This window comes from Glycine soja, chromosome 19 (assembly GCF_004193775.1).
Source record: "Glycine soja cultivar W05 chromosome 19, ASM419377v2, whole genome shotgun sequence".
Lineage (NCBI taxonomy): Eukaryota > Viridiplantae > Streptophyta > Magnoliopsida > Fabales > Fabaceae > Glycine > Glycine soja.
Genome location: NC_041020.1, coordinates 6,750,309 through 6,766,200, shown reverse-complemented (window position 1 = coordinate 6,766,200; position 15,892 = coordinate 6,750,309). Strand labels below are relative to the sequence as shown.

Here is a 15,892-nt window from a genome sequence, read left to right as displayed (position 1 = left end):
ACTTTTTTCCTTTTTTCCTTGTTTGTTTTCTTGACATCTTTGAAGGCACAAACTAATGGTTTTAAGTAAGGGTAACGCTACCATGCCATGGCTAATTCTATTTTTTAGTCCATAGTCCTCATGAACAATTAAGTCTTAAGGCAGTTAAATACCAGAGCCTACCTAAACTTGAAGCCAACAAGAAAGCTTGAAAAACAAAAATAGAAAATTTCCTTACATGTGATCTGGAGTCTACAACAATTCCAAGAGGTCCATCTCCAATTTTCTACTCCACCAATTCATCAAACCACATACCAATTTTAAATCTCTCCACCAAATAGATTCATGGGATCTCACACCACCCTCACCCAAACCTTTCAACCCCGAATATTTTGAGTTCAAAACCCTCTCCCACAAGCCCCTCTATTATGGAACAAAATTTCATCTCCATTTAGCAAGTAAGTCATTATTGAATAATGAAATGTTCTTTACTTCTAAACCTCCATGCTCCTTTGGACAACAAATGTTTTCCCATCCTACACATGATATTTTCTCCCTCCCTCCCTCACATCCCCATAAGAACCTACTTTTTAAGCTCACCAATTTCCTAGCAATTCCTTCTGGAATTTTAAAAATAGATGAAAAGAAGAGAGGAAGAGAAGAAAGTACCAAATTGATCAAGCATATTCTCCCGACAAAAGATTAATGTTTGTGTTTCCACAAAGCAAGCTTCTTGTCAAATTTGGTGATGCTTGACTCCTATGTCTCTAGCCTCCTCGGATTTGCACCAATAGAGATTCCCAAATAAACAAGTGGGATAGATAAAATTTTACAATTTAGATACTTTGAACACCACTCCACTTATTCCCTAGCCACTCCTAAGCCTCCAAACCTACTTTTATGGATGTTGACTTTCAACCCGGACACAAGTTCTAAACACCTCACCAGACTCTTTAAAACCACCAAATTGTCAACATTAAACTCCCTCACTTGTATCATCAGCATATTATAATAAATTCACCTCCACCTCCTTTGTCCCCACTTTGAAACCTTTATATTGATTTTTTGAAACTACTTCCCTCATCAAGTCACTTAGGCCTTTTGTCGTTATGGTGAGAAGGAAAGGAGCTAACAGATCACCTTGTGTTATTCCCTTTTGCAACATAAATTCTTTTGAAGGAATACTAAGGACCGATACCCAATTGGCTACATCATACAATGGGAGAGAAACCCATCAACTGTTGACATGTAAGAGTAACAACAAATGCAACCCTTTAATGAAAGTTGGGAAGACAAACAAGGATACCGCATGATAATTTAGGATTCAAAAGAAATTAGATTGACCCATTCTGTCATTAATTAAAAATTCAATATATAAAAATATGAATGTAGTCAACTTATTATAAATGAAAAATTTTCACTAAAATAATTTGGATCAAGGATGTGAAAACAAAGGAAGAGACAAGCAAATATCAAACATGGAATGGCCGAGATAAAAAAAAATAAAAAAAATCTGAATGACACTAAAATATCATCAGTTTGCAACTATTGTTAGTGCTATAGTTGTTACCAGCATGTGCCATAATGCATTAGTTATATATTTGATTTACTACATTGGCCAGAGAGGCTGAGACATAGCACAATCCTCGGTATCAATAGTAATAGCATTGCATATTTGCTTGATTTGATATAGGGGCAAAAGCATGAGCTTCTTTGCAAACAAACTTATTCACACGGGGACTGAAATTTAATTTACAAAAGCTTGTCATTCATCTAATAATCTCATTATTCATAATCATTAATATTACTGTATATCATTGGACAACTTAGTTACTTCATGCACTGCAATGGGTAGCAGAACTCGGCATTCAGAATGTTGTTTACGAGTTAGACTGCAAAGTTGTCGTTGATGAAATCTTGTCAAACTCTACATGTTTATCAAATTTTCGTGTTTTATTATCAAAGTATAGAGTTTTTCTTTTATCATTCCGAAACTCAGCGATGAGTTATGTTAAGAGAAACAAAATTGTGCCTAGCATTTCTTAATTAAGACATCAAGATTATATGTTAGCACTTATGTTTTTGAGCATATATCAGTATATTTAGTCTCTTATTTTAAAGGAAATGAGAAAAATATCTTTATATAAAAAGATGGACAGCTTAGTTCCAACTCAAGTGCCGCCACGCTACAATATAATATATATAGTCACATTTTACACATTAGCATACATCTAGATATTAATTAACTAATGACAATATTCTCACATACCAAACCACCAAACCACTCGGCATTCATCGTGTCATAAAAAACAAGTCCAACGAGGCAAAGACAAACTAAAAAATTCACAAGATCTTTGATAAAATCAAACCACGTGATTCAGTAGATCAACAATAATTGCTAGTGCAACACTTTCTTGAATAATATATGACCTAACACCCCTGAGAATACAGTAATGGCTTCTATAAATTCCCATCTCCATCACTGCAAAACCCAACCTCACTTGTCACTTTCATTATTCAACAACATAAAAAACTCTACTACTACTACCTGACATCTTGACCCACAATTACTACATTAATAAATTTCAATACAAGTAACAGGTGGTTAAATTGTGAACTTGTTGCAAGTGTCTCCAAACCAAGCCAACAATGAAGAGAATTAAAAAAAATAAAAATTAAGGAGAAAACTTAAACAGTTTTTAATTTGTGCTGTTCTTCTATGAAAATTAAGCCTCACTTCGACAATCTGTATAAACCTTTAATGAAAACTTTTATTACGTAAATTGTCGAAATAAAACTCCAATTCTGACTAGAGAACAACACCTAAGAAACTGTAACCGAATTTTTTCCTTAAAAAAGAAACAAAAAAAATGTGGATCCTCATTGAGTCATTGTTGTTTAGTCAGTGAAGCCAGCAATAACAGCATGTGGCTCACAGGCCTTGGCAGATGGGCTAGGCTCAACAGATGGGCTGGGCTCAACAGGCTTGGAAAGAAGCTCCTGAGGCAAGTCCTTGATGCCCTTAAGATAAAATGTGTAGAATAATTTAAAGGGGAACACAATTTGATGCAGCTTGACTTGACCATAAGCCCCTTCAAAGATGCCAGATCCACCAGTCACAGCAAGATAAGTGTCTTCATAGGTCAGGTATGAACCCTGCACTGAAATGTGACCATAGTCCCCAAAGTAGAAGCTGTAGATTGCCTCATACATATCTCCCTTCTTCTCTGATTTGTTTTGGATCAACACACAAATTCCAGCTGTTATCCCTACCCTCTTTTGCAAACATCCAGAGTACAACTGCATGATCCCAAATAAAATATATATATAAAAAATCAATACCAAAATGATACACAAAAAATTGAAGAATCAAACAAGCAAAACATGAACTGAACAAGATTTAGTGAATTCAATTTTCCACACTCTCGTGAAGTTATAGGATTATCTTGGTGGTTAAAGGTAGAAGGGGAGAGAGATCATAGGTTCAAATCCTCCCACTAACAAATCAATAATTAATATTTGTCGATAAAAAAAAAAATTCACAATCTCATGCAATTAGTACATTAGTAACCGTTGAATGAAGATCAAACAAGTCAGATTATGAATGTTTGTTTTAAATCTGATTTACTCAGTGTAGTGGATTTTTCACACATTCCCACAATTAGAATATTAGTACCAGCCAGTTAGATGAAAATCGGACAACTCCGATTTCGAATGTTTATTTTAAGTCTGATTTACTAAGATACAAATATGAGTCATCTAATTTTTTATCCTATGGTTCAAGTTACTAAATGTGTGAATATGTAGAAAAATGAACAAAGGGAATCCAAATTCAGATATGAACACCCTTTTACTTTGGATAAAGCAAACGACAAAAAAAAGTAACTTTTAAGCTTAAACCCATACTGGAACTTTAAATTAAATATAATAAGGTAAAATGAAGAAACCAAATACAAAAAAGTTATACTTTTACTAATAATATAAAAGTTTAATTATATGAAAAATGAACAAAGGCTTAGAAAATTTGCAAGTGGTATTAAACAAAGACCAAAAATTAACATACCTTGTTGCTGAAGGGGACTAGGTCACCAAGGGAATTGACAGTTTTCTGGCTCAATCTAAGATAAGCAGGGCTTCCACGATCTCTCTCATTGATCTCATACACACTCAGTTCTTGGACTTTGGCTGCAAGATCAAGCAAAAAAAAAAAAACAAAAAAACAAAAGGGTTAACACAGAATCAAGCAAATCACACAGATCTTCAATGTGGGGTAGAGATAATTAACAGTAGAACATCAGAACAACATAATAACAAAGATTGAAAAAAAAAACTGTAAGGACAGTTTTGGCACAAGTACCTGAGTCAGAAGATGGTTCAGCCTGGCTTCTACAAGTGAAAGACTTGTTGAGGGGTAGTGAAAGGTGAGAGTGTGGGGAAGAGGTGTTGAGTTTGAGGGTTTTGGAGAGAAATGAGTTTGCTGATGTAAAGGGTAAGAGGGTTATGGTGGATGAAGTACTAGTGTTGAGTAATGATCTTGTTGTGGTGGCAGGTTTCAGAGAGAAAGAGGAGATGGTTCTCAAAGCAACGGTTGATGAGGATGATGCCATTATTATTGGTGATGGTGCTACTGTTTAGAATGTGCTGAGTGAGAAAGGGAATAATGATGAGATGAGTTGTTGTTTTTTGAGTGCTATGAAGAAAAGTGAAGGTGGTGGTGTGTTGAACGTTTGGAAGTGGTGTGTGTATATATAGAGAAAGCTGATAGAAAAGTGGAAAGGAAAATATTGATTATTATAAATTTGGGTGTACCTAAAGAATTAAAAGATAAAATATTTATGGTGTGAATGGTCGGAGAATCTTAAAAAAAAAAAATAGACAACATAATTTTACATATTTTAATAAAAATATATCTTTTTAGTTTTTTAATCAATATTTTAAGACTATTAGTTAATATTTGTGTATAAATTTATAATGCTATGAGAAGTGGGGACAGTGGGGCTGGTGAGAGAATGAGTGGACGGTGAGATTGAGATTGAGAAAGAAAGTGTGAAATTATGAATCATGTTGTGGAAGTGGAACCTTCATTTCTCCGAAAAAAAGAGAGAGAAACAAAAGAAAAAGAAAAGTGAAACGTGAAGAATGCAAGAGTCAAGAGTCTAACTACTGTTTTTCTTGAAATTCTCCGCGTTTCTTTGTGATGTTTTGATTTCATTGGAAGATTTTTCTATCGGCGTTTTTGCATTCTGATTTGCCTTTAGTATCCACATATATACATGTGTTAAACATTGAAGCATCAATGAATTGTTTGTATTCACATGGATTATCTACTACCTTATGAAAAGACTAGCTCCCTTTACTTAAGGAATTCAAGTTCCTTTAATTCTCTTTGTTGCTTTTCATTTCTACATATTTAATGCATGCACAAAGTAATACAAGTGGAACCAAACATGTGTGGATTCTATATGTAAATCTAACAATGTGTTTGTTCCTTTTTTGTGATACCAAATTGTGCCTAAGCAAAAATTATCTAGAATTACTTCTTCCTTTTACTAGTAAAACTAGTTGGTAACCCGTGCGCATGCACAGATCTTTTGTCTAAATGATTTTCGATGGAAGAATAAAAAAAAAGACATTGTAAAAAGATAAAATGAGTAACATTCATATTAAATAGTTGTAATGTCAAATTGTTTGAAGATAAATATAAAGACGTCGGAAATAAACATAAACAAACATTGTTTTGCAAAATAACACCGTAGATTTTCCTAATCTATATCACTATCATCCCAATCAATTGCACGCCTGATGACAACTTTCCAGATCTTCTCAGCACGCCTATAGTAGAATGAGAGCTCGTCTCCATGGCTAAAATCACCTTCTTGAAGGAATTTATACCAAGGGAGAGTGATATACTTATCACCAATGCCTTTGTCAAGCACAACTACATTCCATTGCAGTGGAGGTCCGAATCTTTTGAGAATTGTCATATGATCACCACAGTGGATTAGGCATTGTGTGATAGAGGCTGGAAGTTGTTGTAGGGAAAAAAAAAGAGTTAGGCATTGAAATTAATATTTGTATATAAGATATAAATGGATATGAATATTTTACCAGTGGATATGGTGCGCCTAGCATTGATTGGGTGATTTCATATGTCCAGATGTGTTTTCTTGTTGCACGGCGCCATTTGCATTTCTACTGGTCTAATGGTGGAGTGAAGTGGAGGTCAAATTTTGAGGGGTGGTCGCAGGCCAGGAAATTTATCGTCACAGATTCATAAATCTGCAGTTCTGTCCTCAATCTTGTTAGGCCATCAGCAAAGTAAAGTTTGCCTTTGTGTTGTCTGTCTTGAATTTCGTAGGTTTCCCCATCATACTTAAATTCAACAATTTCAGGATAATTTGGTAGCCATTGGCGCTGATAGAAGCCTGGTATTTCTATGACGTCCTGTAATGGGAAAAAAGTATTTAAAAAAGGAAAAACAATATCAAAAGCACAAAGGATAAAATATGGAAAGGAAGGTTTTGATTTAACCTTGTCACAATGGAAGGCAGCTTTAAATTGCAATATCAATTGTTGTTTGATAGCAGGCAATCTCAACTGCAGTGCAATGAGAAAAAAAATGGACTTAGCATTTAAAAAACATGTATATCTACTAATTTAATTGTCTGCAGGTCTAAATTGGGGTGTTGCTGCAATGTAGTAGTAATTGGATTTAGCAGTTCTAATTTAGGATAATTAAAATAAGATAAGAGAAGATGCATATAATATAACACGCAGGAAATTAGATGCAAGACATGAAAATAAGGAATACAGAACATGCATAATTCATGCAGAGTAGCGAAAGTCAAAGATCAAACGATGGCTGAAGAAAATAAAACAGAGATAAAAAAATGCAGCAAAAGCAAATACAGTAGCAACAAAAGTTCTTAATCAAAGATCATATGATCGAACAGATAAGAAAATGCATTTCATGATTCGAATTAAAGGCCAAAAGCAAGAAAGTTTGAAAGAGCAAAATCAGGATTATAAAGAAAATATAATAGATGATGTATATCAGAGATGATATGATCGAACAAATAAGAAAATACACTTCATAACGCTAATTAAGGACCAAAAGCAAGAAAGTTTGAAAGGGCAGAGTCAACATCATAAAAACAATGTAATAGATCATGTATATAACCGAACTACTTAGAATCTTAATACAATAGTTGGAAATAATGGTAATAGAATGCTACGAAATTTAATAGCCATTTAAAAAGATTTAACTTAATATTGTTTCTGTTTTGTTTAGGATGGGGTATAATTGCACAGGATATGCATAGGCTGTTTTTTCCTACATGCATGAGTCAAATGTTATTCTAGATGACATGCTACCTAGGGTCCATTGACAGCGACAATATAGTAGCATCATTCAAAATTATTGAATAATTTTCAGGATTCATTAGCAATGAAGAAAAGTAAATTAATATTTAAATTTCTTACTATCTATTTAACAATAGAACATCAGAATCACTGGAACAGGTTTTTGAATTAGTATCAACAAAATGTCCGAATGGAACATGCATTGCGATAAAAGCATAACATGAATGCAAAAAGTGTGAGGGACAAAAATATGATTTAAACGTTACTAATATCTAAAGGGTAAGATAGATGATAACGTAGTATGCAAGAAACCTAAGACAATGGGCACAAATAAATGAAGCAGAAGCAGAGAAACTTAAATTAGGGCTTTGCCACAGGAAAGAAAGTTGAGTGAGACAATGATGGATTCAAACGTAGAATTGTTGAATATGTCTGTCCTAAATTGGAATTCGAAAACTTACAAACATAGATGGCAAGATGTTGAATTTTGGTTCGGGATATGGATGAAAAATGTAACCAAATGCAAGGAAAAAATCAGGAAATGAATGAACATGCAGTCAGGTTTGGGTTTAGGCTTACCTTGCTTGAGGCAGTCGATGAAGCAGAAGCCATGGTGCTAGTCACTTTGAGAGAATAATTTGGTTAGAGTTGAAATGAAGGTGGTAGAGAAACGAACTGTGGTCTGATGATGTAAAGTAGTGGGTGATGGAAGGGTCATTGCTTTTCGGGGGGTGTAAGTGACGACAAGTTAAGTGGTTTGGGAACTATGGAGCATTGAATGTTTCGTTCAAAGATTGGACGTGAATTGGCAGAATGATAAGTATGAAAGACTATGGCGGTGGAGGCAGGTGAAGAGGTATTTTTATTGCTGAATATAACAAAGAGTAAGTTAATTTTTTCTATTGTTATAAATACAATTTGCATCATTAGATGAATGACCTGTCTAATGCTGAAGTCGATAATGATTTGGCATAGATAATATTTTGCAAGGTCAATTGATTATCTAAGAAAAGATAAATGGTTCTACTAAAAGAATAATAATAAGTGTATCATCCTAGGAAAACAACCAGAGTAACATATAGAATTCATTTGCTGAATGGTAGCATTTAAATTGAGATAAGCATTTTATTTTCTTTCGTGCAATTCATGAAAGAAATGGTTAATTTGGAGTTCATGAAAATGGATGAAAATTTAAAATGCAGCAAATAAGAAAATACACTCCATAAAGGAAGACTGGTTTTTTAAAATTAATGAATTATAGATTGGCTCATTTGATCATGTTTTAACTGTATATTAGAGATCATATGAGTAAGAAGAAAATACAGTTGTGGTTAGAATTAAATTTGCAATCGAAAATAAATTAGATTTACCTTCTAATATTTGTAAAGACCTATTTGAAAACCACATTCGTGGTTGAAGTAATTTTTTTTTTGTTCTAATCATGTATTAAAATTCGAAGTCCTTTCTTTGACTTGACTCTTGATAATGCAACATATAGTTAGTCATGTGAAAAAACTGGTTTTGGCAAGTAAAGTCCAACTGAAGATAGTGATTGTCCTTGGGATTTATTAATTGTCATGGCATAAGAAAGCATTATCGGAAATTGTCTCCTCAATAGCTTAAAAGGCCATGGTGACTGTGAAGGCAACAAAGACATTCGTGGGATATAAACATGATCTCCGATATTTGTCCCAGAAATTATGTCAGCTGCAATAACGTGTTTTGCTAGTCTTGTGATAATTAACCTAGTACCGTTACACAACCCTTGAGTTTGGTCTAAGTTCCTTAATAGCATTATTGGTGTTCCAATCTTGAGTTTGAGACAGTAATTGGGTAAGCCAGATGTTGTCGATGAATTCAGAAATTCAGTTGTTAGTGAGCGGAAATGACAACTTTCAATTTTTTCGGATTTGTCAACTGAATTATAGCTTAGATATTCCATTTGTTCACCTATCAATATTTTAGACATAAAAAGCAAATTCATCAACCAAAAATGTAAAATCCAGGAAAGTTGATTAAAAGATGAAAAACAGAATAAGATAATTTACTATATGATTACCCGGTATCATTATAAGCATATAATCATTAACTTGTTGTACTGTTTCATTTGTAGAAGCTAATATTGCTCTGGTTTGGAAGTATTCAGGATCATTGTGATGATGAGATAGATCTGGAAATGTAGAGCTAATTATACTATGAATAGGATCATTATATTCTGTGATTAATAGTTCCTGTGGAATTTCAATAGTAGCATAGCCATCATTTTCATCTCCAATAATATCATCACCAATATCTATAATCCACTGTGCAAAAGCTGCAGTTTCTTCTTGATTTGTTGCTTGCATATTGTTTTGTAAACGCATGTTTTTTGTCAGTCTTAAGATCTGGCAATGATCCCATAAATAAGAGGAATTAATTGTTGCGTTAACAATATCAGAGCGGCTGCCTCTTGGAATGACTGGCAGGATCTTCCGAAAATCTCCACCAAAGACCATGACTTTACCTCCAAAGATTTTATTGTCCTTTGAGTTGTGTTTGACGATATCTCTAAGACTGTGATCAAGTGCCTCAAAACAGAATTTGTGAGCCATGGGTGCTTCATCCCAAATGATCGGACTTGTCTCATTTAATAGTTCAGCTAATTGAGTTCCTTGATAGATATTGCAAGTTGAGTCTTCAAAAACTGAAATTGGAATTTTAAATTTTGAATGTGCAGTTCTACCTTCAGGCAATAGCAGAGAAGCTATGCCGCTAGAGGCTACCATTATTACAATTTTATTGTCAGCTCTTAGTGAACTTGCAAGTGTTTTCCAAATGTATGTTTTTCCTGTACCTCCATATCCGTAGAGAAAAAACATACCACCTTCATCTTTATTAACAACTTCAACAATCTGGTTGTAAATTGAAGCTTGTTCGTTTGGAAATCATCGATATGTGGTGTTAGATTTAAAGAAAAATGAATGAAGTTAAAATACTAATTTATAGATGAGAAAAGCTAAGAAGGAAATGCACATAATAATTTTTAGAGGGGTATATTGCTCTGTAGTTAATGTACCTATCATGTGAGAAAATAGATGTTCAAACTCTGATATAAGTTCTTCATTGTTGTAGTTCAGTTCAGCTAATATAAGGCTATTGTCTAGATAAACTGGACAATTCGCATCCTCTGGATATGGCATTGAAGGATAGTCTCTAAGCGATCTTTGATTTACTTGCAGCAGTTCTTCAATTTCAAGCAAGACCAAATTTTGAAGAGTTCTATCATCAAGCTGTAATGCTAATACACAAAAGGGAAAAAAGTCAAATTATGTGTCGCATCAATATTGATTTGTCTGATGGAAAATTAGCACTAACCTGGACTTGTTGATGATTTTTTATAATTATAGACAATGTCATCAGCCATCCAATGCCAAGTTTGGTCTCAAACTTGTTCAGGTTTGCTCATTGTTGCAGTTAAAAGTAACAACACAAATAACTTTCTTATATAATGTGTTGAACCCCAGCCTTTTGCTTCCTTGATTGCCTCAATAAATTCTTTATCATCTTGTAAAAATCCCATAGCAAAACATGCTTCTTTATATGTAGAATACTGAACATTATCAATTGTTCTTAAATCCTCAAATGAGGTAGGTCCTTTACAAACAGTAAGCATCATTCTCAAATAAAATAATTTCCCTGTAATTGGTGGAACCCATAGTAATCTGCCAATCGTGTAGCCTTTCTTACTAAGGTGCCAACATCTTTTCTTCTGATTGTATACAAACTTAGAAACAAATTCTGCATAAGTAAGATTTCTCCCTTCAATAGAATTTTGGTTGGTGTTCATCCATGAAATAAACTTTGAATCAGAGATACTAGGCTTTGACAATACATCATCAATATCATCATGGTCTTCGTAGAGAACACTATGTTGGCCTAGAAGATAGAAGTGTAGCCTTTCAACAGCAGGTTTTCTGCCATGTATTGGAAATCCAAAGATTCTCCAAGTAGATTCACAGGGACATATGTATCTGTTAGGAAGATAGAAGTAGTTGTTATAACAATGATGATCAGATAAATTAGAGATCAAGTTTTTAAATACCTGCAATCTAGATATTCTTTGATCTCATCATTATGAGTGCCACCATTCTCAGTTTGATCGTTATCTTCATGAATCAAAACAACAGTTACTCTATCATATCCCTTGTTGATGTACTTAAATAAATATTTGATAGAAGTGCTTTGGTTACACCATTCAATATTGATATGTGCTTGGTATTTTCTGAGCAATCTTGGATTGTAAGGTACAATATACCTGTTATCAATTATAACACCATTTTTCTCAATTGCATGACCATTGTTTCTTCTACGATAGACTGGAAAACCATCAACATCTAAAACAGTATGCGGCTGGAACATTTTAGGATCGAAACGACTACACTTGCCTTCTTTCATGCATGGAGATCCAGGATTCAGAGTTCCACATGGACCATGAACCATATGGGTTTTTACTAATGAATACAGTTCTGGATCATCTTGCTGTGAAGGTATCTCTGCTAATATAATTTGATCAATTTTATCTGAGGATGGGTATTTGTTATCAAGATGTAAAAAAAGCAACAAATGAGCATGAGGCAGGCCTCGTTTTTGAAATTCTATTGTATACATATCTGTAATTTATTAGTAAGTCTGTTAATAGACAACAATTAAAGTTATTAAATATGATTGTGTGATTAATATTGACAGTGTAAAATAATAATGTCACACATAATATGAATTCACCAAACTTAGAATCAACTTACATGCAATAACTTTGCCTAGCATGTGATTCTTTGTCAGGTCCATAAGCATTTGTTCATACTTTAGTTTGAAGACTCTGGAGATTATGTCTAGCCTATCTGCTGCTTTCAGATTCAACGGATTCAGCAATCTATGGATTTCAGGCCAGTTTGGATTGCAGGTTAAAGTAATAAACAGATTTGGGAAGCCCACATGGCTACATATGGTCATACCATCAAAATAAAGTTGATCCATATAGCGCAGACTGCCAACAAAAGTTGAAGGCAAAATGACTCTTTTACCTTTATTTAGGCCTTTCCTGCTTCCATCATCCAATGACTGTTGTAAGATACAAAACTTGTCAACTCAAAGTTTTTTTTGGTTGTTTCTGATGTAAGAAAGCCTTTCTGACTCAACCATAGTATACCCCTCAACAACAAATTGTTGGAATAGTCTCCTAGAATTCAACAAAGTTTTAGACTCATTTGATCTGCATTGTAGCCTATAAGAAAACCACTCCCTCATTGTAAGACGATTTCTTTTCCTTTTCTTACCATCTGATCAACTGCTATGTAGAATATCAGGTCTATATCCATCTTCCCCGTAAGGAAATAAGAGAGGGTATTGTAGAGCTAGATAGCTAGAATGTAATTCATGGTTCCTTTGTAGTTGTCCATGCTAAGTTTCAATAATAATATCTCTTTTTGAATTTGCATCAAAATCGCCTACTATTAGTGCTGCAACTTCAGGAACAGTAGGTACATTATATGCATGACCATCTTTCTCACGATTAGCAATCAATTTCAATTTGATATTATCCACTTGAACATCTCGCAATCTATCTCTCGTCATCCTGAAAGTTTTTGCATGCACATTGTATTCATCCAGCATCTCACTAACTTGTGAAATAATGTGTTCTTGAATTTGATTATGTGGACTGCTGAGCAAAGCAAACAATTATATATATGATGATTGCAAGATTAGTAATGCAGAATAAACAATTGAATTCTATTTAAATGTAAGATTGTTGATCAATGTTGTGCATTTATAATAATAACAATGAAAGACTAACTACCTTATTGCATTAATCTTATTCTGCACTTCATTTTATGTGTCAAAGATATACAATTGTGCAAATTTTGGTTCTTTCCCAGTCATTGGTAACATGCTACCTATTCTATGACATGGTTGACCTTGAATTCTTACTGTAGGAGGTCCTCTTGAATGATTAATTGATTTGTCAAACTTAATACCAGCAGAAGTAAAGGCAAACATCATGTTATATGTCCTTATGTTTTGTTGGTAATTTTTACTATCAGATGTACCATGATCATACAAAAGTTGGTAGAGATATTTAGGAGGATTCTATAACAATGGAAGTTCAACTTTGTTATTTCCACAACATAAACTGAATCTTGGATTTGTAGTTCTTTTATCTTTTGAGACTCTTTCATCATACCACATATTTGCATTACAGTGACTACACTGCATGAGTTGGTCACCAAGATCAGAATATCCTGAAATAATTTAATGACATATGGCAAAGTGAGGTTGGTCATTGAAAATGTTTTAGGAAACATGTAAATTGAAACACGATAAACAAAAGCAGTTTTGTACAATGCAAGATATTCGATAGTAAGCTAATAACATAGTGTTTATGAATATTAATTGTTACCTTCTCTATTAATTGCGGGGTCATTAGCTGAGGACATATAATTTTGGTTTTCAGGTGAAGAAACTGAAACACAGCCTATGAAAATTGCATTTAGATTAGATTATAGCATTATAATGTTGAAAATTAATTTGATAAAGTCGATTTTAATTGGTACCTTGTGTTGATTCAGAACTCTCATCCTCTGATGAATCACGAATATTAACTAAAAAAGTGAATTAAATCTAAGTTTAGTGGAATTTATTTAATGTGGAATGGATTCGCATAATATTGAATGCACCTTACAGTTTGCTTGTCTTTGTGTGAAAAAAATTGTGGATATTGTATTACTAAATCAACAAACTAATTCAAATTATTAACTGTAATTTGGAAGATAATATTTTGAATTGCTTACAATCAATATTTTGAGCCTGATCATTAACTTTGTGTTGCCTGATACCTTTATTCTTTATCCTGGCTTGTGCTGTATCACTATGATTTGCATGCTCATGGTTATCCATGTTCTTGATGGTTGTTGTTAATCTTGACTGAGTTATAAAAATTTTACTGACTTCTTGTTTGAATGTTAGAATACATGCTAAATTAAAATTGTAAAAGTCCATGGACATGCAAAAAAGAAATGTTATTCCACTCGGACCAAGACATAACTTGACTTGTTGACTAAAATGATCAATGTTGACAGTTGGTTAAATGGATCATACTTTGATAAAAATGATTAGACATGCATGTATAACCATGATTATAGTCATGGTTTTGACGACCACATTAAAACTTGAAAAGTAAGTAATAAACAGTAAGCATAAGGAAAAACACTAAAATTATGAATGCTGACAGCTAATTAAATGCACTAAAATGATTAGACATGCATTTATAACCATTATTATACCTATGCTTTGGCGTCATCGATAAGAAATGTGATATCGAAAATGTTATGCATGGCAGAATTAGGATGTCAACCTAAAGAGAATTTGTTTTTTTGACTTGTCTTATTAATTGTACATCATATTGAGACATATGATGAAAGATGGAGTAAATTTATCAAATATCCGATTTTGCATTTGCCAAAGTAAAATCAAGCAAAAAATGGCATCTAAAATAACAAATCATGCTAAACGATGATTGATAATAAAGAAACACTTAATTACATATCATTGATGATCCAAGATCATGTTTCTCAAGACTCCAAAGCTGATACTTTTGTCTTGGTGTGTATATTCTGCTGTTAGAAAATTAATCAAATATGAATGCTAATTTAGTTGTGCTAGTAATCAATATTTCGTGGTCATTATTTCTAATATTTTAATCTGTTTCCCGTGAATACTTTGTGCTCAGACAATTAAGGATGCACACCTTAAAATCAGATGCTTCAATGGTCCGTTAAAATTTTAATTGAATTTTAAGTTATCATGATTGTGAAGAACATGTTTTTTGAACTTTCTGTCTGGCAATCTCTGATTTGTATTTTCAAATCTTACTTGTTCTATCTCTCACGATATATTTGAATTCATAACATTTTCATAGGTTGAGTTTCTTGAAACATGCCTTTATAACCATTAATATAACCATGGTTTGTCGATATTTATTTTAACAATTGAACAAATAAGGATTTTGTATATAGTGCAATAGTTAAGGTGACATCGGATAAACCACAGAACTAAAATCCCAGAATACTTGCATACAAAATAAGATTAAAATTTAAACAAAAGTTCTGATCAAAGTTCTAAAGCAACACCACCACAGCAGAATTAAAGGTAGGAGCCAATGTAAAATATACAAATAGCAAGGCAAAAAAAATTGTTCAACACAACTTGAAAACAACCAAATGCACTAAATTGCACCATGTTTTTTTAATTTTTTGGATGAAAGCTGTGCAGGTGAAATTTGAGAGGTCCCTGCTTCATCATCACAAGGGGAGTCCAAGCAGTGGATCATGGTCTGCTGTCACAGACAGGGATTGCTGGATAAAACAAATAGCAATGAATAAGTTGAATGCTAAGTTGAAAGCCATGAAGTGTCAAAATGCAAGAATTGCAAGAAAGATTATATTAAAAAATGGGAGCAGTGATCAAAACTCACAGATTCATGTTGAGCAGAATGATTGGAATCAGAAACCGGGATATT

General features: G+C 33.3%; 1 protein-coding gene across 1 annotated transcript; it reads right to left on the bottom strand.

The window, feature by feature from the left end:
* Positions 1–2,314: 2,314 nt before the first annotated feature.
* Positions 2,315–4,719, bottom strand: LOC114400423 (allene oxide cyclase, chloroplastic-like). The gene is made up of 3 exons (XM_028362861.1): positions 4,337–4,719; positions 4,043–4,164; positions 2,315–3,279 (listed from the first exon to the last, which is right to left on the bottom strand). Exons 1-3 carry the CDS (start codon positions 4,584–4,586, stop codon positions 2,878–2,880), a joined length of 774 nt encoding a protein of 257 aa, XP_028218662.1. The 5' UTR covers positions 4,587–4,719; the 3' UTR covers positions 2,315–2,877.
* Between the last annotated feature and the right edge of the window lie 11,173 nt (positions 4,720–15,892).

Coding starts and splice junctions, on each gene's coding strand:
- LOC114400423 (XM_028362861.1), bottom strand. CDS start 4,586: ATGGCATCATCCTCATCAACCGTTGCTTTGAGAACCATCTCCTCTTTC. Junction 4,165..4,336: donor TGAACCATCTTCTGACTCAG/GTACTTGTGCCA, acceptor TTGATCTTGCAG/CCAAAGTCCAAGAACTGAGT. Junction 3,280..4,042: donor TAGTCCCCTTCAGCAACAAG/GTATGTTAATTT, acceptor GGGATCATGCAG/TTGTACTCTGGATGTTTGCA.